Here is a 25,290-nt window from a genome sequence, read left to right on the forward strand (position 1 = left end):
GAATCATCGGCTGGGTGCAGTGGCTCATGCTTGTAATCCTCAGGAAGATTGTAAACCTTAGGACGCTGAGGTGGGTGGATCGCTTCAGCCCAGGAGTTCCAGACTAGCCTGGGCAACATGGCAAAACTGCCTCTCAACAAAAAATTAGCCTGGTTTGGTGACGCGCGCCTGTAATTCTAGCCTGTACTCAGGAGGCTGAGGTGGGAGGATCGCTTGAGCCCAGGAAGTTGAGGCTGCAGTGAGCCTTGAGCATGCCAGTGCACTCCAGCCTGGGTGACAGAGTGAGACCTGTCTCAAAACAAAAAAAAAAAAAGAAAAGAAAAAGAAAAATGAATCATATGTTTATACTGTACTCCAGAATCCCCAAGTAAGTTTCTAACACAATTGTTTCTATTAACCAAGCAATTTTGGCATTTTACACTGAAGTTACAGTGGCTGTTAAATTTAGTCTAAACTGCCCTTTAAGTGTTGGCAAAAAGGAGTAGAAACAGTGTAATTTGTAATCCCTCTTCTGTGTAGCTGTCATCATGTTGAAAATTATATATTCTTTGTCTCATCTGTCTGTGAAACACAGATAATTATTACCTATCTTAGTGGTCAAAATGACTTTGCGAAGTTGTTTGGAATGTTTATTACTGCAAAAAATTAAAATGTTTTTTCACACTTAAAAATGCTTAGTAGGTTTTTAAAAATAACTGAAAATTTAGTTTCAGTAATGAAGCATTTCTTAAAAGGGCAACCATTATTATGGCAAAATTTAAAAATCATTTAGAAAAAGAGTACTATTTAAATTGGATGCATGTGAGAAGACTATTTGAAGAACTTTTGGAGAAAGAAAATCTAAAAACAGTTGTTTTCATTTGTCTAGAAGTAAGGTTTAGTTTATGCTTCTAAAATGCCTGTGGCTGGGAAAAGCTTGTAAAGCAGAAGAAGAGGAGGAAACCTTGAGGGATTGCTTGAATACTTAAAAATGAGAAATGCCTTTAAAGGCAAAATAGAAACTGTCTAAAAGAAATATGAGAGCCCTGTTTGTAATTTTGAGTTGTCTGATAGCCGTATTAAAAAAAGCAAAATTAAAGATGAATTAATTTTAATATATTCTAGAATTAATTTTAATAACGAAATTAATATATTTTAATAATATATAAAATTTTATACTATTTTATTAGGTATATTCAAAATATTTCAACATGTAATCAATATCAAAATTATTGAAGTATTTTACATCATCTTTTTGTACTGTCTTTAAAACCCAGTGAGTATTTTACACTTACAGCACATCACAGTTCAGACTAACCACGTTTTAAGTGCTCAGTAAACAGTGACTACTCAATTAGATAGTGTAGTTAGAGTTAGTATCTAAGTTATAAAGAATTTTTACAAACCAGTATACATTCCAGTAGGAAAATGGACAAAGGAATTGAATACAAAGTTCATAAAGTTGTTCAAGTGGCCAATAAAAATGCAAAAATGTTCCATACTTACTGAAAAACAGAGACTTTAAAGGGTTTTACTTCTCACTGCCTATTTCATTTTGGCCGAATTTTTCATAATGATGATACCTGATGTTGAGGGTGTGGGAAAACAGCAGCTCTCTTAACTACTGATTGAAAACATAAACGGTTTATGCCCTCTGACCTAACAGTTTTTACTCAGAAGGATTTACTTTAAAGAAATAATCAAAATACATATTAAAATGTTTGCATAAGTTTATTATAGTAATAAATTGGTAGTTCATAGTTATGGAGAGTTGGAAACTGAAATATATTGTGATACATTTATTATGGGCTGGTGATGTATACAACCATTTTTTTTTAAAATTATAATTCAGGGCCGGGTGTGTTGGCTCATGCCTGTAATCCTAACACTTTGGGAGGCCGAGGTGGGTGGATCACCTGAGGTCAGGAGTTCGAGACCAGCCTGGCCAACATGGTGAAACCCCATCTCTACCAAAAATGCAAAAATTAGCTGGGCATGGTGGCAGGCGCCTGTAATCCCAGCTACTTGGGAGACTGAGGCAGGAGAATCACTTGAACCCAGGAGGCGGAGGTTGCAGTGAGCTGAGATTGTGCCACTGCACTCCAGCCTGGGTGACAAGAGTGAAACTCCATCTCAAAAGAAAAAAAAAAAGAAGTTATAATTTAGAAGAATAGTGACATGGAAAATACTCTTGTGTTATTAGGTAAAAACTGTAGAAAAATACAGTAAAAATATATACTGTGATATTAACAGTGAGTTTCTCTAAAAATTTTTTTATTTGTGTTTTACAAATGATCTATAGTAGACATATACTTCTAAAGAATAAAAATGTTACTTAGTTTCTGTAGTAAGTATATCCTTTTTTATAAAAAGTTCTTTGGGTTAGGATAGAGCACATATTTCTTTTTTTCATGTATTTATACCTTGCCTCATTTGGCAAAAATTCGAGAGGGGAAGACACTTAAGTATACTAGATGAACACTGAAATTAATAAAAGTGTAATTTTTAAATAGAAAATAGAAATCAAACATACTCTGTTATTATTGTCTCTAATCTGCTAGTATTTATTGTCATAAGAAAAGTAGGCTGAGAATTTAACTTTTATCCCCAGCAGAGGTCCCTCCTCCTCCTCAACCTCTTTAAATAACTAAGAGTATTGACAGTTACAAAAGACCAGCCTCGCCAACATGGTGAAACCTCGTCTCTACTAAAAATACAAAAATTAGCTAGGCATGGTGGCGGGTGCCTGTAATGACAGCTACTCAGGAGGCTGAGGCAGGAGAATTGCTTGAACCTGTCAGATGCGGTCTCAAAAAAAAAGACCATTTAGACTGTCAATGCTCTTAGTTGTTTAAAGAGGTTGGGGAGGAGGAGGGACCTCTGCTGGGGATAAAAGTTAAATTCTTAGTCTGATTAAGAGCATTGACAGTTATAAAAGACCATTTAGGGCTGGGTGTGGTGGCTCACACCTGTAATCCCAGCACTTTGGGAGGCCGAGGTGGGTGGATCACCTGAGGCCAGGAGTTCTAGACCAGCCTGGCCAACATGGCAAAAACCTGTCTCTACTAAAAACACAAAAAAATTAGCTGGGCATGGTGGCAGGTGCCTGTAATCCCAGCTACTTGGGAGGCTGAGGCAGGAGAATTGCTTGAACCCAGGAGGCAGAGGCCGCAGTGAGCCGAGATCGTGCCATTGCACTCCAGCCTGGGCAACAAGAGCAAAACTCCGTCCCCTCACACCAAAAAAAAGACCATTTAGGCAGGCCGACAGGAAGATTCTATGCAGATCAAGTTCATGATAGAATTTATTGTACTTAAGTATAAAATGAAGCTAACTGTAGTATGTGCCTCCTAGAGTTTTTGTGAATGAGAATCATTCAGCATTAGATGCCAGGCATTATAGTTGCTGATAGTGTAGTGCTGAACAAGGTGGATGGTTTCCATCTTTCTTCCACCAGAAATAAATATATTTAAAGTGCCATAGAAGAGATAGGCAGGATGATGGGCTAGAAAGTAGCCAGGACGGGCTATTTCATTCGATAAGATGGCCTGGGACTCCAGCTTTTCTGAGGTGATGACTGAGCCTAGGCATGAAAGATGAAAATGAGCAAGCCATGTAAAGGTCTGGGAGAAAGAGCAATTTGGGAAGAGTAAAGAGGAACTGTAAAGATCAGACTAGTATGTATATATGTATGTGTTTTTGAGAAAGGGTCTTGCTCTGTCACCCAGGCTAGAGTGCACTGACAAGATCACAGCTCACTGCAGCCTTGACTTCCTGGGCTCCAGTGATCCTCCCACTTCAGCCTTCTGAGTAGCTGGGACCACAGGCTAGCGCCACCATGCCCAGCTAATTTTTGTATTTTTGTTAGAGACTGGGTTTCAACGTGTTACCCAGGCTGGTCTCGAACTCCTGAGCTCAAGCATTCCACCCATCTCTGCCTCCCAAAGTGCTGGGATTTTAGGTGTGAGCCACTGCGCCTGGCCCAGACAAATAGTTTTAAGAAGCAGAAAGAAACCTGTTGTGTCTAGGGTATGGTGGGGTGGTATGAAAATAAATTTGAATTTTTTTATTTTTTGTGGTTTTTTTTTGAGATGGAGTTTTGCTCTTGTTGCCCAGGCTGAAGTACAATGGCAGATCTCGGCTCACTGCACCCTCCACCTCCTGGGTTCAAGCAGTTCTCCTGCCTCAGCCTCCCAAGTAGCTGGGATTACAGGTGTTAGCCACCACGCCTTGGCTGATTTTTGTATTTTTAGTAGAGACAGGGTTTTACCATGTTGGTCAGGCTGGTCTCAAACTCCTGACCTCAGGTGATCCGCCTGCCTTGGCCTCCCAAAGTCCTGGGATTACAGGCATGAGCCACTGCACCTGGCCGAAATTTGAGTATTTTATGCCATAGGCTTAGAAAAAGAGGAGTGTTTTTAAAATATCACTCTTGCCCAGGCGTAGTGGCTCACGCCTGCAATCCCAGCAAAATTTGGGAGGCCAAGGTAGGTAGATAACTTGAGTCCAGGAGTTTGAGACCAGCCTGGGCAACATGGCAAAATCCCATCTCTACAAAAAAAATATTTAAAAATGTAGCCAGGTAGGGTGGCACACGCCTGTGGTCCCAGCTACTCAGGAGGCTGAGATGGGAAAACCACCTGAGGCCGGGGAGGTTGAGGCTGCAGTGAACCATGATTGCACTACTGCCCCAGCCTCGGTGACAGAGCAACACCCTGTCTCAGAAAAACACATCTGGGTGCGGTGGCTCACGCCTGTAGTCCCAGCACTTTGGGAGGCCAAGGAGGGTGGATTACCTCAGGTTAGGGGTTCAAGACCAGTCTGGCCCACATGGTGAAACTACATCTCTGCTAAAAATACAAAAATTAGTCAGGCGTGGTGGCACAAGCCTGTAATCCCAACTACTCGGGAGGCTGAGGCAGGAGAATCACTTGAACCCGGGAGGTGGAGGTTGCAGTGAGCTGAGATCACGCCACTGCACTCCAGCCTGGATGACAGAGTGGGAGTCCATCTCAAATAAATAAATAAATAAATAAATAAATAAATATGAAAAAATAGAATTAAGCAAGGCAGTAGAGATGTATGTCAAGATGCAGTCTAGGAAGTTGTCATCATCTCCTATTGTTTCCTAACTCAAAAAAAAAAAAAAAAAGATTCTCTGTTTCTTACTCTGCTCTGGAGAAAAGTTACATCAGCAGTGGTCTTCTAGACTGAGCTACTCCATCCAGGTCACACTTTTGCTTGCTACATGATTAAGGATAAAAAGGATTTTCCTGTAGTTTTGGCTAGCTGAAAGGATTAAAGTAAACCAGAGATAGTCAATCTGTTAATGGTAGACTATATTACAAATTGTGATGATGATGTTAATAAGACCTTAATGAAGTTCCAGATGATTTAGCCATGGATACATTCTTAGGGTTTTTTTTTTATTATTATGAGCATCTTTTTAATACAGGGAAAGTATAAGGTATAAAGTAAAAACTATGCATAATTCAGATATTTCACCACATTTTTAGTAGTTGAAATCATACTGTATAAGTCTCCTGCTTTTTTTCACGCAACATTATAACATGAGTGTTTTTCCTTGTTATTAAAAGTTTTTAATGAATACATAATAAAAGTATAGTTATCTGCCGTAACTTAATCATTCTTCTATTAGGGAACATTTGAGTTGTTTCTGTTTTTTCCTGTGATAAGTAATACTATGAGGAATCATCTTTGCATTCTATATTATGTATTTTAAATTCACACTTAATAACCTCTTTAAAAGGTTATATAACCTCTTAGTAACCTCTTTAACAGTTATTTAGCTTTCATATATTACTGCCTTAGAAATTTTGGGAAAGAATTATTGACATAGTCTCTTAAGTAAGGAGACTGAAATCTAGAAGACAGGCTGCAAGCTTGACTCTGGCTCTGAAATTAGCCAGAAATAAACTCACGTTGCAAGAAATCTTTTTGTTTATTTTTAGTTGTTGTTGCAGAAGCAACATATACAGTAGACTGAGTTGTCAGTTTGTATGAGAGAAAAGGAGTGTCTTTTTGTTGTTATTCGTAGCCTAAAAATGATGGCCAGATTTTCTCTGGAAGCCAGAGTAAGTGGTAGGTGACAAACCAGATTGGAGAGAGAGAGGACAAGTAGTGATCACTGGCAGTGGCCATTAGGTCACTAGCTACAGAGGCCATGAGAGAAAAATAAACATGGAGAAGTGTGGCTGTTCTGAGTAGACTGATGATAAGATACTAGTAACTCTGCAGTCTTGAAGACACAGCCCTTGTATACACAGCCATAAGAAAGTTCTTGTCCAGGCCAGTAGAATAGTAAGTGCCAGAGTAAAGACTTCGATGTGTAGCTTGTTTAGAAGTCACCTTGAAAAAACAATATTAATGGTGGGTAATATTTTTCACTATCTCTTTGCTTACTGGAATTAATGAATTCAGCAATTCTTTTTTTGTTGTTTTTGAGATGGAGTCTTACACTGTCACCCGGGCTGGAATGCAATGGTGCGATCTTGGCTCACTGCAACCTCCGCCTCCTGGGTTCAAGTGATTCTCCTGCCTCAGCCTCCCGCATAGCTGGGATTATAGGCGCCCACGACCACGTCTGGCTAATTTTTTTGTATTTTTAGTAGAGACGGGGTTTCACTATGTTGGCCAGGCTGATCTCGAACTCCTGACCTCGTGACCTGCCCACCTTGGCCTCCTAAAGTGTTGGGATTACAGGAGTGAGCCACTGCACCCTGCGGAATTCAGTAATTCTTTAACCAGTGGTTGTGTTTCTGTTGCTATGTGTTAGGTATTATATTTGTTTTATTGAGTTAAATGTGCTCCAGTATAGTTTTTATAATATACAGTATTAAAGGTGGTAAATGTATGTGCCATTTTCTGTCTTGTATAAATGCCAAATGTGTACTTTTAAAGTTGCTGTTACCTGAATTTCTACTGGTGTTAAAAATTAAGGACTTTTCAAAACAGCCAGCAAGAAAGCTATCAAAGATTGTGAAGATAGTGTCAAAAGCACTTAGGAGTCAATTTTAAGAGGCCTCTACTGGCCCAAAATAGAACAGTTTGAGCATTAGTCAGGATAATGACTAAACTAGATTGAAAAATGCCAAGTAATGTTTAAATTTATGAAGTTGTAATGATATACACACAAATTAAAAATGTGTCACTATTACAGGACCTTGGGTAATTAACGTATTATTTTGAGAACTGGTAAATAAAGGGAAAGAAGCATTTAGTCTGACTTTCCTATATGAACTACTTTTCTGAATAACCAATAAATGATGGATATTTTCTCTTTGTAGAAATATTCTGAGTAGTAAATGAAGGAGTAATAAAATTGGTATCATCATTTTGTAACCACCTAATGAATAAATGATTCTAAGCATTGAAGAACAGTAGACACTATTATCACAAATAAATCAACCAGTTACTGTGTGGTTCCTGATGAAAGAACTCATCACCACTTAACAAAGTAGTGTTGGCCTAATAAAAAGAGCCTGAAGTTAGATAAAGCCTTTACAGCCATTGATTTATAGAACATACAGAAGAATGGGCTAAACAATACCATAGGAATTCAGTCAGCAAAATTCAGCCTGGGAAACTACCAGGACAAAAATTCAGGACAAACAACCTGGCTTTTTCAACATAAAAATTGCAGTTAAAAAAGAAAAAAAGGCATTCTGTAGCTTAAAAGAGACTTAAGAGACATCTCAATTAGTCCCAATATGTGGACTTTATCTGGACCTATTCACGTAGAAACTGGAAAAAAATTGTAACATTTGTAACAAGTGGAAATTTGAAATTGAGAATATTTGATATTAAGGTTTTTTTTAAATTTCTGGTAATGGTGTTATGGTTGTGTTAAAGTTTTTGTCTCTTATAAATACATACTGAAATATTTATGGATGAAATTATATCTGAGATTTGCTTCAAATTAATATTGGTGCAGGTAGAGATGAGATGAAATTGTCCATGAGTTGATCATTGTTGAAAGTAGGCAATGGGTACGTGGCGGTTTATTGTGCTGGTTTTTCTACCTTTGCATACGTTTGAGATTTTCTGTAACATTTTAAAAACAAAAGAGAACACTGAAAAAAAATCTAGCATCAAGTCATGGAAATGGGTCGTCTTCCAAGGAAGGACTTTTAAACTGTGGAGTAATCCCTCTTTAAACATCTTAGCACAAATTCTATGAAAATATTTCATCAGTGTGTGAAAAAAAAAGTTAGTGGCATATTGTCTTTGTCAGGTAATAATTACAGAAGATATTTTGAATAGGGCTGAACAGTCAGAACACCAGTGGCCAGGATGAAGAAGATGCTTTTCTGGAGTGTGTTTCCTATGAAAATCTGCTTTAGCCCATATTTACTGTTTTTGCTAGTAGGCAGCATATTTTAATGTGTAGGAATCTTCTGCTGTTATATTTGCTTTACTGACCCTTTAAAAAATAGACACAAATGACCAAAAACATTATAGGGCCTTCCACAGTTTCCCAAATAAGTAAAAGAATCAGTTCACATCAGAAAGTTTTTCAAGAAAATAAGTTCTAGGCCTGAAACTTGAGTGAATACTTATGTTCCCTTATGCCCTTTGTGCTTTTCATATTATCTTCAACATTCACAATAATTTATGTTCCTGATGAATTCTCTCAGCCATTAAGAAATGGCTTTTCTTCCAGAATGCATATATCTGCACACACAATTCATGAATTAACATTTTTGGAAGATCATTATTAAGCAGTTAGAAAAGTTTCAACTCTTAAGTGCTCAACCCTCCATCCTTGGAAAAACTTGACTATCTGTAATGATGTAATTTGATTTCACCTAAAACTTTACAAAATATATGAATGCTATCTAGATAGGGTTTTTGGGTTCTTTCAAAAAGAGAAATTCTCAGTACTGACAGTAAAAAATAAAAGAGAAGGAGGGTCGCAGGAAGATAGGGACAAATTTGGTTTTCTAGTACTTGGGTAAATTGTGCAATATATTTTCCTTCTGTATTTGAGCCCTTCAAAGCTCGCAGTCAACCCAGATGAAGCAGCTGAAGTGCTTTGTAATTAGTCTTCTATTCTTCACTCAATTAAAATTCCCCATTTACTGAGGCATCTCACCAAATGTTGATCTAATTATCTGATTAAAAAATCGGTGACAGTATGAATGAATGATTAATATAATTCACTTATTGATTGTGAAATGAAAGAGGAATAAATCTTTAGCTAGTGGAAGAAGGACACAGGATAATTTTGTGTAGGAAGTCTTCCTGACCCAGAGTCCTTTATTCTGAAAAGTAATTATGCCAACATTTTTTTAGCTTGCAACCAGCATGCAAAATAAAGAGTATCTATTATGTACTATATACCTTTCAAAATACCTGAATAGCATAAATATTTTATTTGATTTTTTATATTTTTTAAAATTTCCAAATAAGTTTACAAGTTAGAGAAAATTAGAATGTTGTCACTAATTTTTCTTTACAAAATGTATTTCCTGTGTACCTAGAAGCAGTGAAACACCTCTGGAGAGGGTGGCTTGGCAATTAATTATGCAGCTAGGACTTGGTTTGAAATTAAAGTATATATATTTTTTCTTTTAGAGTGGCAGAATTTAGTGACATTTGGAAGCTTTTCAAACATGGTTCCCTGTAGTCATCCATATATTGGTACACTGAGTCAAGTAAAGTTGTACTCCACAGATGTTCAGAAAGAAGGACAGGGATCACAAACACTCAGAGTGGAAAAAGTACCATCATTTGAAACAGGTATGTGTAATTTTTTTAATGTACTTTTTTCTGTGTATTGGAATAGTTTGTGTAAAATTATTTGTTCCCTGGATGTTTGATTGAACTTACTTATAATACTGTCTGGACTGATGTTTTTTTTGTGGAAACTATTAAACCACTTATTTAATTTCTTTATTTTTTCTATTTCTTTTTGACTCAGTTTTATACAAAAAACTATCTACTTATCTACTTAAACTAAAATTTTAATTTATTGGTATAAAGTGTATAATAATATTCCCTGTTTACTCCCAATAGCATGTGTAGTTATGTCCTTTTTTCATTCCTAATATTTGTCTTATTTTCTTGGCTAGTCTTCCCAGAGGTTTGTCTTTTATTATTTTTCCAAGTAATTTTTTTTACTTTGAACCATTATATGTTTGTATCCTATTTCATCAATTTTCGCTTTTTAATTATAGCCTCCTTTCTGCCTTTTTTTGGGTTTGTTCAGTCATTGTTTTTTTCTTTGTTTTATTGCTTTATAACTTCAACTTTTATTTAGATTCAGGAGGGTACATGTGAGGGTTTGTTACATGGGTATTTTGTGTGATGATGAGGTATGGGGTACACTTGATCTCATCACCCAGATAGTCAGCATAGTACCAAATAGTTTTTCAACCATTGCTGCCCTCTCTCTCTCTCTCATCTAGTAGTCCCCAGTGCCTATTTTTGCTATCTTTATGTTCATGTGTACCTAGTGTTTAGCTCCTAGTTATAAGTGACAATATGTGGTACTTGGTTTTTTGTTTTCTGTGTTAATTTGCTTAGGATAATGGCCTCTAGCTACATCTATGTTGTTGCAAAGGACATAATTCATTCCTTTTTGTGGCTGCATGGTATTCCATGGTGTATATGTACCATATTTTCTTTATCCAATACACCATTGATGGACACCTAGGTTGATTCTAAGTCTTTGCTATTGTGAATAGTGCTGCAGTGAACATATGAGTGCATGTGTCTTTTTGGTAGAATAATTTATTTCTTTTTGATATACACTCTCTAATGGGATTGCTGGAGTTCTTTGAGAAATCTCCAAACTGCTTTCCACAGTGGCTGAACTAACTTACATTCCCACTAGCAGTGTATTAAGTATTGACTTTTCTCTGCAGCCTCACTAGCATCTCTTGTTTTCTGGTTCTGTCATTCTGTTATTAATTGTCAGTTAGATACTTAGTTTATTAATATTAACCTTTCCTTCCTTTCTGAAGTAGACATTTAAGCCATGATAACACATCCCACAGTTTTGATATATAATATTTTTATTATTTGTAATTCTAAATGTATTCTTATTTCTATTGTGATTCTTCTATACTTTTTAGTTGTTAACGTATCATTTTAAATTTACAGAGAGATGGAATTTTTGTTTGTCTTTTTGCATTTAATGTATTTCACAAAATGTGGTCTGTATTGATTCAGTCTTGAAATTTGTTGAGTGTAACATTTTGGTTTAGCAGTTGGTCAATTTTTCTGAATGGTTTTCCTGTGCTTGAAAATAACGTGTATTTTTAATTGCTGGTGTGGTGTTTATACACATCAATTCTTATTTTTAGTTGTTCAGTACAGATCTTTGTCCTGTTTTAAAAATTCATTATTACCAAGGGAGATGTTGGAGTATCACACTCTGATAGTAGATTCGATGGTCTTTTTTTATGGTTCTGTAAATTTTTGTTTTTTATAATTTGAGGCTGTCATTAGATACATACATATTTAGAATTATTACATAACACTGATGAATTATACCCTCTATCATTGTGCAGCTACTGTTTTTCTTTAGTGAGCTCTCCACTACATTTCTTTTGGTTACTATTTTCCCATCCTTTGATTTTAACTTAATTTTGTCATAATATGATCATCTCTGTCTTTTAACTGGAAGTTTAGGCAGTTTACATTTACTGTAATCACTGATATAGTTAAACATATTTCTACCATTTTATCATGTTTCCTTGTCCTGTTTTCTTAAATTCCTTTTTTGCCTTTAATTTTTTTCTCATTCCATCATCCTTTCTCCTCTATTCTCTTTCTCTTATTTGAAAGTTTTAGACCTGTGTCTGTACTTCAAAGCCTAAAGTTAATTGATAAATTTACTTTCCTTCTGAAAAACACAAAAGCTTTAGAGTGCTTTAATTCTGATCACCTCCTCCAACTTATGTGCTATTTGTTGGCTAATATTTTCTGTCTATTCTGCTCTTTCTCTGCTATAAAGTATACATTGTTGCTTGCTTAGATTTATTCAGAATCTTTGTTAGCCACCTTTTCTTATGTCTGATCTTCCTGTCTGATGCGCATCCTATAGAAGTTCATTTAGGTGAGGATCTTTTATGGGAAAGGCACATTTAAGATGTTACTTGATTGTTTTTTGGCTTCCACTAATTGTTGAGAAGTCAGATATTATGCCTTTGTTTGTATATTTTTTCTATTTGACAGCATTTTAAAATTTGATTAACTTTAATTTGAAAGTCTTTTTCTTCGGCATAAATGGCAGTTTTATTATGAAATAACTAGGTATGTATTTCTTTGTATTTATTCTACTTGAGATTTGTTGGGCTTCCTGGATCTGAGGATTGATATTTTTCTACAATTGTGGAATTCTACAGTTCTCTTATTATCCCTTCATATATTACATCTTCCCATTTCTGTATTATCTCCTTCTGGAACTTCAATTAGAAATACGTTACATCGGCCGGGCATGGTGCCTCACGCCTGTAATCCCAGCACTTTGGGAGGCCGAGGTGGGTGGATCACGAGGTCAGGAGATTGAGACCATCCTGGCTAACATGGTGAAACCCCATCTCTACTAAAAATACAAAAAATTAGCCGGGTGTGGTGGCGGGCACCTGTAGTCCCAGCTACTCGGGAGGCTGAGGCAAGAGAAGGGCATGAACCCGGGAGGCAGAGCTTGCAGTGAGCCGAGATAGTGTCACTGCACTCCAGCCTGGGCGACAGAGCCAGACTCCGCCTCAAAAAAAAAGAGAAATATGTTACATCATCTTATGTTTTTCATGTCTCTAAACCTCTCTATCATATTTTCTATTTCTTTACCTTTCTGGCCTGCATTCTGTATTATTTCTTCAGGTCTACCAGGATCACTAATTTCCTCTTTAGTTGCCTCTAATATGCTGGTTGATTATGTGTGTTGGGTTTTTAACTTAAATGATTATATTTTTCTTTTTTTTTGAGACCAAGTCTCATTCTGTTGCCCAGGCTGGAGTGCAGTGGTGTGATCATGGTTCACTGCAGCCTTGACCTCCTGGGCTCGACCTACCTCAGCCCCGTAAGTAGCTGAGAAAACAGGTGTGTGCTGCCATGCCCAGCTAATTTATTTTTATATTTTGTAGAGACAAGGTCTCCCTGTGTTGCCCAGGCTGGTCTTGAACTCCTGGGCTCAAGCAGTCCTCCTGCCTCAGCCTTCCAAAAACTGGCCATATTTTTCATTTCTAGAAATTGTTTTTTTACCTTGCTTGGTTGGTCTTTAATTCCTTGGTTGTATTTTCAGACTTAACTTTTATTACATTAGATACATTAAACATAGCTATTTTATATTTTTAACAGAAAATTCTGCTATATGAAATCTTTTTGTTTCTCACTATATGAGGCTTTTCTTCCCTTTTTTGCTCTTATTCATGATGTCATACCTGTGTTTTATAACTGTGAGTTGTTCATTTTCCATGATGTTTTTGTATCTTGAAAGTATTTGATGTTTATCTGGACTGAAAATGACTTTCTGCCTGGAAGGGTTTGTTTTTGCTTTTGTGTGCTACTCTCCAGTAGCATTATTGGGACCACATTAAATTCAGTTCTCTGCTTTAGATTTACATTGTGAATTCAGACTGTAACTTGTGTTAGGGTTCACTTGTCTGTAGGATTTTCAGAGGAGTATTTTTTCAGAGGAGTATTTATTTCTTCACCAAAATACAGATAGGCCAGTTTACTTGCTGTTCCCTTCTATGTGTATTATTTATTTCTAGTTCATAGTGATCCCATGGATGTGGCTTTTTACCTCAGTGTCCCCTGTTAGACTCCTTATCTTGGGCAGAACCTAGTCTTATTCTCTGGTCTTCCATGCCCCTTGTAGCTCTGGAGGTAGAAATAAGCTCAAAGAATCCAAGCTTCAGTAGAAATCGGGGGAAAGCTGGCTTTGATGTGTTCATTTATTCTGTAGAGGTTCTGCTTTCACTTCATTTTTGCCCTTTTCATGTCATTTTTTGCTAGACTGACAATACATTTAAAAAGATTTTGCTTGGGGTACAATAAAAGGAAGCATTAAAGGAAGTCCTTTATTCATTTATTCATTAATTTACTCAAGAAGTATTTATTGAGCATTTTTTGTATGGCAGCAAATGAGAATGACTCAGAGTTGATTACTGAAGCAGAAAATTAAGCAAACAAATATTGTATTGTAACATTTAGCCCTGTATTCATGTGTTCTGCATCTGTGGATTCAACCAAACAAGGATTAAAAGATTTTGGGGGAAAATGGATGGCTGCATCTGTACTGAACATATACAGACATTTTTCTTGTCATTATTTCCTAAACAATACAGTGTAACAACGATTTACTTAGCATTTGCATTGAATTAGGTATTATAAGTAATCTAGAGATGATTTAAAGTACATGGGAGGATGCGCATAGGTTATATGCAAATACTGCACCATTTTATAAGGTGGACTTGAGCATCCATGGATTTTGGTATCTACAGGGAGGTCCTGGAACCAATCCCCAAAAAATACTGAGGGATAACCATACTGTGATAGGGGAAATTCATTGTGCTGCAGGGGCACATAGGAGAGGCACTTAACCGAGTCTTGAGTGGTTAGCAAAGATTTCCATAAGGAAATGATACCTACTTGGAGACATGAAAGAAAAGTAGGTATTGGGCAGGTGTGGTGGCTCACGCCTGAAATTCTAGCACTTTGGGAGGCCAAGATGGGTGGATCACTTGAGCCCAGGAGTTCGTGACCAGCCTGAGCAAGGTGGTGAAACTCTGTCTCTACAAAAAAGATACAAAAATCAGCTGGGCATAGTGGTGTGCACCTATAGTCCCAGCTACTCAAGAGGTTGAGGTAGGAGGGTCACATTAGCCTGAGAAGTCAAGGTTGCAGTGAGCCATGGTAGTGCCACTGCACTCTAGCCTGGGCAACAGAGTGAGACCGTGTCTCAAAAAAAAAAAAAAGTAGGTATTGATATGTGGTGAATGGTGGAAAAAGGAGGTAAAATTCCTGCAATAGTGAATAGAGGATTTGGTGGTGGGGTTGGTAGTGTTGAAAGTACAAGAGACGGTGATCCAGCTTCCATATTCCTTTTAATTTTTTTCTACTGTTCTCTTGCTTGCTCATTATGTTTCAGCCAAAGCAGTCTCCCTTTTTCTCAGCCATGTTCTGAGAAAATGGCAAGAGTTAAGCAGTAGTCAGATCGGGGTCTTGTTTGGGAGTTTGGACTTGTTTTGTAGGTAGTGGGAATAACAGAGTATTATTGATACAAGTAGCGGAGGTACTTGATTAGATTTAAGGTTTTAGAAAGATAACTAGTTGCAAAATGTCAAACATATTGCAAAGGAGGGAGATTGAATGTAGTAATACAAATGAAGGTCTGGAGTAGGGTAATGATAATGCTTTTTTTTAAAGGAGTAGATGACCTTAAGAGATCTAGGAGCTGAATAATTAGGACTTAGTAATTGAATTTGAGGGATGAAGAAGAGGGTCAAGCCAAGGGCAATGCTTGGTTACTGTCTAGATGATTTCATTGATTTCTAAAATTAGGAGTACCAGAGCTGGAGGATATTTTAATGAGATGATGGCTTGGTTTGGACATCCGAATTATAGGTACCTATGGAAGGTCTTAACAGATGATGCAGTGACCAATAGGCAGTTGGTTATCCAGTGAATCTACTAGTCACTGCATCATCTGTTAAAATGTCACACATCAGGTCGGGTGCGGTGGCTCATGCCTGTAATCTCAGCACTTTGGGAGGCCGAGGCGGGCTGATCATGAGGTCATGAGATCAAGACCATCCTGGCTAACCCGGTGAAACCGCATCTCTACTAAAAATACAAAAAATTAGCCGGGCATGGTGGCACGCACCTGTAGTCCCAGCTACTCGGGAGGCTGAGGCAGGAGAGTCACTTGAACCCAGGAGAGAGAGGTTGCAGTGAGCTGAGATCGCGCCACTGCACTCCAGCCTGGGCGACAGAGCAAGACTCCATCTCAAAAAAATAAAAAAAGATGTCACACATCTTAACTACTATCCTACTTCAAGACATCATTATCTCTTGTCTGATTTACTGTGGTAGTATTCTCCTTGGGATCTCTGCTTCCATTCTTGTCCTTCTGTAGTTCATTTTTCATATAACAAGTGTGGTCTTTTTAAAAACAGATCATGTCACTTTTTTAATTAAAACTCTCCATTGGCTCTAGTTACCCACAGAACAAAGCCAAGACTGCTAGAATAAAATTAAAATTTACTATTCTGACTCTCTAAGTTCTCTCTAGCTGATCTGGCTTCCATATTCCTCTTTATTTTCTTCTGCTACTCTCTTGCTTGTTCATTATGCTTCAGCCAAAGCACTCTCCTTTTGGTTCTGAGAAAATGGCAAGCTTGTTGTTATAGGGCCTTTGCTTTAGTTGCATTCTCTTTCCAAGGTGCCCTGCTTCACATGGCTCAACCTCTTCTGGTCATTCATATCTCAGTTTAAATGTCAGCTCTGCATAGAGACATTTTAAAATCACTCAACCTAAGGTAGCCACCCAGTAAGTCTTTAATACTACTCTAATTTAATTTTTGGCCTAGGTAGCACTTACTCCTGATTGATGTTTTCAGTATTTTATTTCCTCATCACCTACATGTTTGCAAGCTCCATGACAGCATGAACCTCAGTGTCTTGCTGATAGCAGGGACATAATAAATATTTATAAGTGAGTGAATGCTTAGAGTTCTAACCTGGAACTAAAGATTTAGGAGTTTTTACCTATACATAGATGGTAACTGAAGCCATGGGTCTGTTTGAGACAGTGCAGGGAGAGTGTTTAGAGTGAGGAGAGATCTTCTAGTACAAAATCCCCCACATGGGTGAGGGACAGGTAGAAGAGGAGCCTGCAAAGAAGACTTGAGAAGGAGTGGCTGGAGAAAATCCAGACTATCTGGTGTCAGGAGAGACAGTGTTGGAAGAATAATAAACATTTCAGGACCATTTTTCCTTTAGTCAGATGTCTTTCACAGGGGAAGATTTTACAGATTCCTTGAGAAACCTGTATACATTTAATGGTTCTTTTTTTCATTCTTCTTCCTAAGCCTCATCCTCCCTTTGGGTTTACCTGTGCAATTTCTTCTCTTTCTTTTGTGGTGATGGAGAACTGCTGGGGTAAATATTGATTGAGAGTTTGATTTTGTGCAATGAAAGAATGCAGAGTGTAATGAGTCCCTAAGTTCCAGAAATAAGCATGTTTATTAGAACATAGTTAAGGGAAAAGAAATAGTGATGAAATAATATAATTAAGGGTAAAATATGTTATAATGCTCTGCAGAGGTGAACACAGACTCAGGGGAAAATATTTAATACGGTTCCACCATTCAGAATCTTTCAAATTGAAATCCATGATTAAGTTTCTTTTTTCTCTGCTGACTGGAATAAAAAGGTTAGTTTATTTTCTTATATTAGAAGTATATTGTTTATTGACAGTTTTATTTTGGGCTCAATTTTTCAGTACTTGCTTAGGCCACATTAGACCTTGTTAGCCATCAGATAGAGTGCAAGTAATTGCTTGATTGAAAGAAATTTGTATATTTAAGGATTTGAGATTGAGTTTTGAATAATTCAAATCCCATGATAAAGTCAGGAACAGCTCATTAAGAAGCAGAGACTTGCTAAGGAATCCTTAAGTTTTTAAGGAGCATTCAGATGTGTTAAATTTTAGTAAAATTAGTTTTAATTTTGCTAATGACAGCAGATGTGTGGCAAACAGCCAGGGTTTGAGCTTAAAACAAATGTCTGGAGATATTCATGGATAGAATGTTTGGTTACTGATTGAAATCATAAAGATTCTACTCCAGTGATGCAGTGTGAGTTTATTAAGTTGGTGCTATGTAAAATAAGTATTCATACATGTGTTTAAGCCATTTACTAGCATTCTTGTTTGTGCTGTATAACACTATATATTTAGTAACATCTAGACAGTTTGTAGTGAGAAGAATATCCAGAAATATACAGCTTAAAGCAACTCATTTTATATGATTAAGTTCAATAACTTTGAGCATTGTAGAAACTAGGGTTGTTTCTGAAACTTTTGACAGTAGATATCAGTTGTTTGGACATTAGGTAAGTTTTGAAAATATATTATTCCACCTTTTTCCCTTCACTCTTCTCTGCCCTGCTCTCTGTTTCCCAAAGCTAAATTGTAAGAAATGGATATGTAGGTTCTGTAGATAAAGATACTTTAGAATTTGCTTGCTGTGTAGTGAGACAAAAATAAAATCATGATAATTAAATTTTTTAAGGTCAAATGTAGTTACTAAATAGAAGTGTTTTTAAGCTTATCTTCAATTTACCAGTATGACATCGTAACCTACTTAGGATTTGGCAAACACTTAAAGCCTTTTTAGATTTTCTGTACATGCCTTAGATATCAAAACATAGTGTGTTTTGGTCAAGTGCAGTGGCTCACACCTGTAATCTAGCACTTTGGGAGGCCAAGGTGAAGGATCCCTTGAGGTCAAGAGTTTGAGACCAGCCTAGGTAACATGGGGAGACCCTGTCTCTACAAAAAATAAAAGAATTATCCAGGTGTGGTGGCATGTGCTTGTAGTCCCAGCTACTCAGGAGACCGAGACGGGAGGATCACTTGAGCCCAACAGGTTGAGGCTGCAGTGAGCCCTGATTGTGCCACTACACTCCAGCCTGGGCAACACAGCAAGATCCTGTCTCAAAAAAAAATAAAATAAAATAAACACACACACAGTATTTAGTCATTTTCCCAGTGGTTTTCACTGAAAAACAATTGCCAAGAAATATACTAAAAATTACCTGTAAAATATTTTGCTTTTATTTCAAATAGGGCTTTGCTTTTGTTAGTGCTGAATATATTGGCATTTAATTGCTTCGTACAAGCCTTGAAAGAGGTAACTCAATGGATAGGCAGAACTTCTGATCACAGTGGTATTGTGAATACATACTTTGAGGCACCTGTTCTACTAACCACTCATTGGAATAATAGATAAAGTATAAAAAGAGAAAATTGAAGACATAGTTGGACTAAAAAAAGACATGTTATATCAAAGAAATGGAACAGAAGCATCTGGACTCTGGGTCTGTAATCTGGGAATGGCAGCTAGGAGTTTGGCTTGTTTGGAGTAATATGCTACATGTGCTATTTGAATAGCAAGGTACTGGAGTCAGACTCACTATTTGAACTTATCCACCCACCCCATAGAAGGAGGCTGAAAATAGCTAATTCCAGTTGCTACCTGAGGCTGTGTCTTACAGGAAGCTGTAGGCCTAGGGAGGCAAGGAAAAGACCAGTGTACTAGTCCATTTTCATGCTGTTATGAGGAAATACCTGAGCCTGGGTAGTTTATGAAGAAAATAGGTTTAATTGACTCACAGTTCCACATGACTGGGGAGGCCTCAGGAAACTTAAAATCATGGCAGAAGGCACCTCTTCAGAGGGTGGCAGGAGAGAGAATAAGTGCAAACAGGGGAAATGCAAGACACTTATAAAACCATGAGATCTGGTGAGATTCACTCACTGTCATGAGAACAGCATGGGGGAAACTGCTGCATGATCTGATTACCTCCTTCTGGTCCTGCCCTTGACACATGGGGATTATGGGGATTATAATTCAAGGTGAGATTTGGATGGGGACACAGAGCCAAACCATATCAACCAGGAACTGAAACTTGCTGTTTCCTGGCTTAGAGACTGGATTGAAAGGGAAGGAATTTCAAACTGGCAATATGAGATCAAACTAGCAATATGAGTTTTGCATAGAGGTATTAGATTGAACTCTGAGCACAAGAATGTGAAGAGGAGAATGAAAGGATATACCCTATTCAGGGTAAGATGGTGAACTCTAAAATTTCAAAATACGTGAAGAATCCTAATGCTACGAAAGCCAACAGAATCAACAAATGTGAATTAATTCCAGTTGAAGCTAAAATAACAGCTTCAATTGCTTTAAAATAAGTTTAGTGTTCTCAAAAGGTTAAATGAAGGACTCATATTCATTAAAAATGACAGGGAGTTTTGAAACACAAACTTACAGAAATAAAACCAGAGCAAATAATTAGGAAAAGGAGACAATTAGAAATCTTAGAAATGAAAGTGTAGCCGCTAAAGTAAAAATGTAGTAGACTAAATAGTCATCATCAGTAGGAGAGTTAGTAAATTCAGATTCAGTCTGAAGGCACATAGGAAGGCAAAAAGATTTTCCAAAAATTGAAAGCATGTAAGAACATGCAGCTCTAGCCTACATTTAATAGGTAGAGAAATGGTGAGGAATCAATATATAAAGAGAGATGAGAATTTTTCAGAATTTTAGAAAAACAGGAATTCTCAGATCAGAAATATGTTTTGAGTACCAAGCAGGATAAATAAAAAGAAATCTACCCCTGACACTTTGTAGAGAAACCACAGATTTAAAAACTAAAACACGAAACAACCCAACTTAAAAGCTGACAAAGAGAAAAATCAGAATACTGTCAGCCTAATTGTTGTTCTACTGAAGTAGACTTTTTACCTGCAAAAATATGCAGAAAGCAAAGATGGGGGAGCGATTTGGAGTAATATCCAGGAAAGAGTAAGAGGAAAAATAAATGCTACTCTAGAATTCCATAGTAATCTAGATAATCATTGTAGATTATCTAGGTAATCTAGGTAATAGAAGGTAAAAATAGGAATGTTATCATACATATAAAGATGAATGTCATTTTTAAAAAAACTTATTTTCTAAAATTTTGGGAGGTACATAGTAGGTGTATATATGGAGTACATGAGATGTTTTGATACAGGCATGCAATGTGAAATAAGCGCATGATGGAGAATGGGGTATCCATCCCCTCAAGCATTTATCCTTTGATTTATAAACCAATTACATTCTGTAAGTTATTTTAAAATATACAATTAAGTTATTACTGACTATAGTCACCCTATTGTGCTATCAAATAGTAGGTCTTACTCTATTTTTTTAATCCATTAACCGTCTTCATCTCTCAAAGATGAGAGTCATTTTACTAATCAACCCCTCCGCATTAAAAAACAAACAAACAAAAAAACCTATTAAAGCACGTACTTCTGCAAGATGCAGAAGAAACCTGGAGTTACAGAAGGGATGAAATATCCAAGAGACAATGAAGAACAAGAAATGGATAAAATGCCCTGGTAAAACTGACTATTGATAATAAAGCAGTAAACTTTCTTTTAATATTAAGTGCTAAAACTATAATCAACCAGGCTCAGTGGCTGAGGCCTGATACTATAACCAGGCTCAGTGACTCAGACCTGTACTCCGAGCACTTTGAGAAGCTGAGGTGAGAGGATCCCTTGAGCCCAGGAGTTTGAGACCAGTCTGGGCAACATAGTGAGACCTCATCTCTACAAAAAATTTAAAAATTAACTTTGGTGTGATAGTGTTCACCTCTGGTCCCAGCTACTAGAGAAGCTAAGGTGGGATCACTTGAGCCCAGGAATTGGAGGTGGCAGTGAGCTATGATCTCACCACTGCACTACAGCCTGGGTGACATCGCAAGATCCTGACTCTTAAAAAAATAATAATAATAGTATGATGGAAGACATTTAGATTACTATGAAATTCTAAAGTAACATTTATTTTTCCTCTTACTCTTTCCCACATATTACTGCAAATCACCCCCTACCCACCTTTGCTTTCTGGGCAACAAGAAAAAAACTGTGGAGGAATATTACCAGACTTCAGATTATACTACAGGGCTTTAATAATCTAAACAGCATAGGTTTAGGTTACTAAACCTAAATCCTTTATGCTGTTTTCCTGGCATAAAGACAGACACATAGACCAGTGGAACAGAATACAGAGCCCATAAGTGAATCCATAGATAAACAGTGAGCTCATTTTCAACAGATGTGCCAAAAACATACATTGGGGAAAGGACTGTCTGTTCAGTAAATGATGCTGGGGAAAACTGGATATCCATATGCAGAAACTAGACCCCTACTCTCGCCATATACAAAAATCAAATCAAAATGGAGTAAAGACTGAAATCTAAGACCTCAAATGATGAAACTGTTTAAAGAAAACATTGGGGAAACTCTCCAGGACATTGGACTGGGCAAAGATTTCTTGAGTTACACAAGCATAGGCAACCAGAGCAAAAATGGACAAATGGGATCACATCAAGTTAAAAGGCTTCTGGACAGCAAAGGAAACAGTCAACAAAATGAAGAGACAACCCACAAAATGGGAGAAAATATTTGCAAACTATCGATCTCACCAGAATATATAAGGAGCTTAAATAACTCTATGGGGAAAAAATCTAATAATCTGATTAAAATGTGGGCAAAAGATCTCAAGAGACGTTTTCAAAAGAAGACATGCAAGTGGCAGAAAGGTGTATGAAAAAGTGCTTAACATCATTGATCATCAGAGAAGTACAAATCAAAACTATAATGAGATATCATCTCACTCCAGTTCAAAAGGCTTTTATCCAAAACACAGGCAATAACAAATGCTAGTGAAGATGTGGAGAAAAGGGAACCCTTGTACATTGTTGGTAGGAATGTAAATTAGTACAGCTACTATGAAGAACAATTTGGAGGACCCTCAAAAAACCAAAAATAGAACTACCAGCAATCCCACTGCTAGGTATATTCCCAAAAGAAAGGAAAACATACAAAAAATTAGCTGGGTGTGGTGGCATGCGCCTGTAGTCCCAGCTACTCAGGAGGCTGAGGCAGGAGAATCGCTTGAACCCAGGAGGCGGAGGTTGCAGTGAGCTGAGATCATGCCGCTGCACTCCAGCCTGGCGACAGAGTGAGACTCTGTCTCAAAAAAAAAAAAAAAAAAAAAGGAAATTGGTATATCAGAAGAGCTATCTGCATTCCCATGTTTATTGCAGCACTGTTCACAGTAGCCAAGATTTGGAAGCAAGCTAAGTGTCCATCAGCAAATGAATGGATAAAGAAAATATGGTCTATATATACAATGGAGTATTATTTAAGCATAAAAAAGAATGAGATCCTGTCATTTGCAGCAATATGGATGGAACTGGAAGTTGTTACGTTAAGTGAAATAAGGCAGGCACAGAAAGAAAAACGGCACGTTCTCACTTATTTGTAGAGCTAAAATTAAAACAAGTAAATTCATGGAGAGAGAGAGTAGAATGATGGTTACTAGGGGCTGGGAAGAATAGTGGGAGGTGGAGAGTGAGGATGGTTAATGAGTACAAAACGGCAGTTAGATAGAATGAATAAGATCTAGTATTTGATAGCACAACAGGGTGACTACAGTCAGCGATAATTTATTGTACATTTAAAAATAACTAAAATAGTATAATTGGGTTGTTTATAATACAAACGATAAATATTTGAGATGATCGATGCTCCATTTACCCTGATATGATTATTGCACTTTGTATGCCTGTTTCAGAATACCTCATGTACCCCATAAATGTATAAACCTACTGTGTACCCATAAAAAATTAAAATATAAAAGCAAATTTAAACAAAAACCCAAAAAATTAATAATAAAAAGTTTTTTTTTTAAATAATGTTAAACAATAGAAATATAGTCTTATAAATTCCAAATAGCAATTGGGGGATTGGATGGGAGGAGAATATAGAAAACTTTTTCAATCTAAGAGATGGAGATGGCAGGAAAAGCGAAATAAAAATAAAAGCAAAGAAAACAAGATGGTAAACTGAAAACAATAAGATGGCAGAAGTACAAATGTACCACAGTTAAGTAGTCAGACTTAGTGGTATTCCATATCATTTAAATGAACTCATAATCTAAATATGTGGAATTAGTTAATTTCTGTTTCATTCCATGTTTTCAGAGACTTATATTCTGAATCCCCTACTACCTCATCTGCTCAAGGACTTTGCTTTTGGGATTATCCTATTAGCCTACTTTATATTTTCTTTGTGGCTATTGCATCATTCCCATCTCTATGTAAAATGCAGTCAACCTTTCCTTGATTCATTCTCTTCAGCCCTGCTGAGAGTCCAAATACCGCTTCCATTTAATCTCCTATTTTCTCCTCAACTACTGTGTCCATTCCCATTCTTGTCCAGAAACCGCTGTTTTCAGGAGGTTCCAGTGATCTTCATGTTGGTAATCCAGTATCTACTCTTTTTTTACCACCTAGAAAATTACACAAATACCTACACATAAAATTAAATATTGTTTTAAACACAGGCAATACAGGAAAGTGGTTAAGAGTATAGAGTAATCAAAATAATTGTGCCTCCATGTTTAAAATACTAGCTGCGTGACTTTGGGAGAATTTACAAAATCTTTCTATGCCCCAGTTTCCTCATAATAAGGAAAACTGGCTCTGTGACTTTGGGGGAAGTTATAATAATCTCTGTGCTTCAGTTTCCTCATAAGATGAAGATAATAGTATTTTCCTCAGAGCAATTCTGTGACAATTAAATGAAATAATTTGTAAAGTGCATAGGACAGTACATGGCACATGTTAAATGCTTAGTAAATGTAGCCATTCTTCATAAACTCTGAAATGTTATTGAATGAGGATATAAATATAATGGAAAATGTTTTAAGGGTGAGATTTTTACAATATATTTGATACATACAAAAGGATATTATAATACATATGTAAGTTAAAAAACATAATAAAATCAAACCTTGGAATTTACTACTCAGGCTAAGAACTTCACTGTCTTGATCACATCCTCCTAATCTCCATTTGTCCTGTGTATCCATGTGAAAAAAAAGAGGAAATAGCTTTATACATTTGTATATAGCACTGATTGTTTACTTTTGCTTGTTTGTGAACTTTGTTGTGATAGCTTATTGTATGTATTCTTTTGTGATTTACTTTTTTCATTAAATTTAGTTGCTAAGATTTATCCTATTGATTGGTGTGTGTGTCTGGTTCATTAATTTTCTTGGAGACAATTATAGCACATACTGTTCAGGGATGTTGTATGAGTTAAATGAATTGATACGTGCTTAGAGTAGTACTTAGCACACAGTAAAAGCTCAAAGAAAGATGGCCATTATTATGTTGTTACTATTCACTGCTGTATGAAATGTTGTGTGAATATAACATGGTTTATCTATCTGTCTATCTATCTGTTCTCTTGCTAATGGGCATTTGGGTTGTTGCCAGTTTACAACAACAGAACAGAGTCCTGCTCTGAACACTCATGTACCTCTGTCCTTGTGCCCTCGTGCAAGAGTTTCTTGAAGCCAAATATATTGACCTAGAAGAATTGCTGGGTCATAAATTATGCTTGTGTTCAACTATAGTAGATAATGCCAACTTGTTTACCAAGGTATTGTGCCCGTTTATATTTCCACCAGCAGTGTATGCGTTTTCATT

General features: G+C 36.8%; 1 protein-coding gene across 2 annotated transcripts in view; it reads left to right on the forward strand.

The window, feature by feature from the left end:
• The window catches only part of SLC30A9 (solute carrier family 30 member 9), a 99,217-nt gene that overhangs the window by 4,609 nt on the left and 69,318 nt on the right, over positions 1-25,290 (forward strand). For both annotated transcript variants that reach the window (XM_063722642.1, NM_001131669.1), the window contains 1 exon segment: positions 9,577-9,741. In XM_063722642.1, the coding sequence (XP_063578712.1) occupies positions 9,577-9,741 (165 nt within the window).

The sequence above is a fragment of the Pongo abelii genome, chromosome 3, assembly GCF_028885655.2.
Source record: "Pongo abelii isolate AG06213 chromosome 3, NHGRI_mPonAbe1-v2.0_pri, whole genome shotgun sequence".
NCBI classification, from domain to species: Eukaryota; Metazoa; Chordata; class Mammalia; order Primates; family Hominidae; genus Pongo; species Pongo abelii.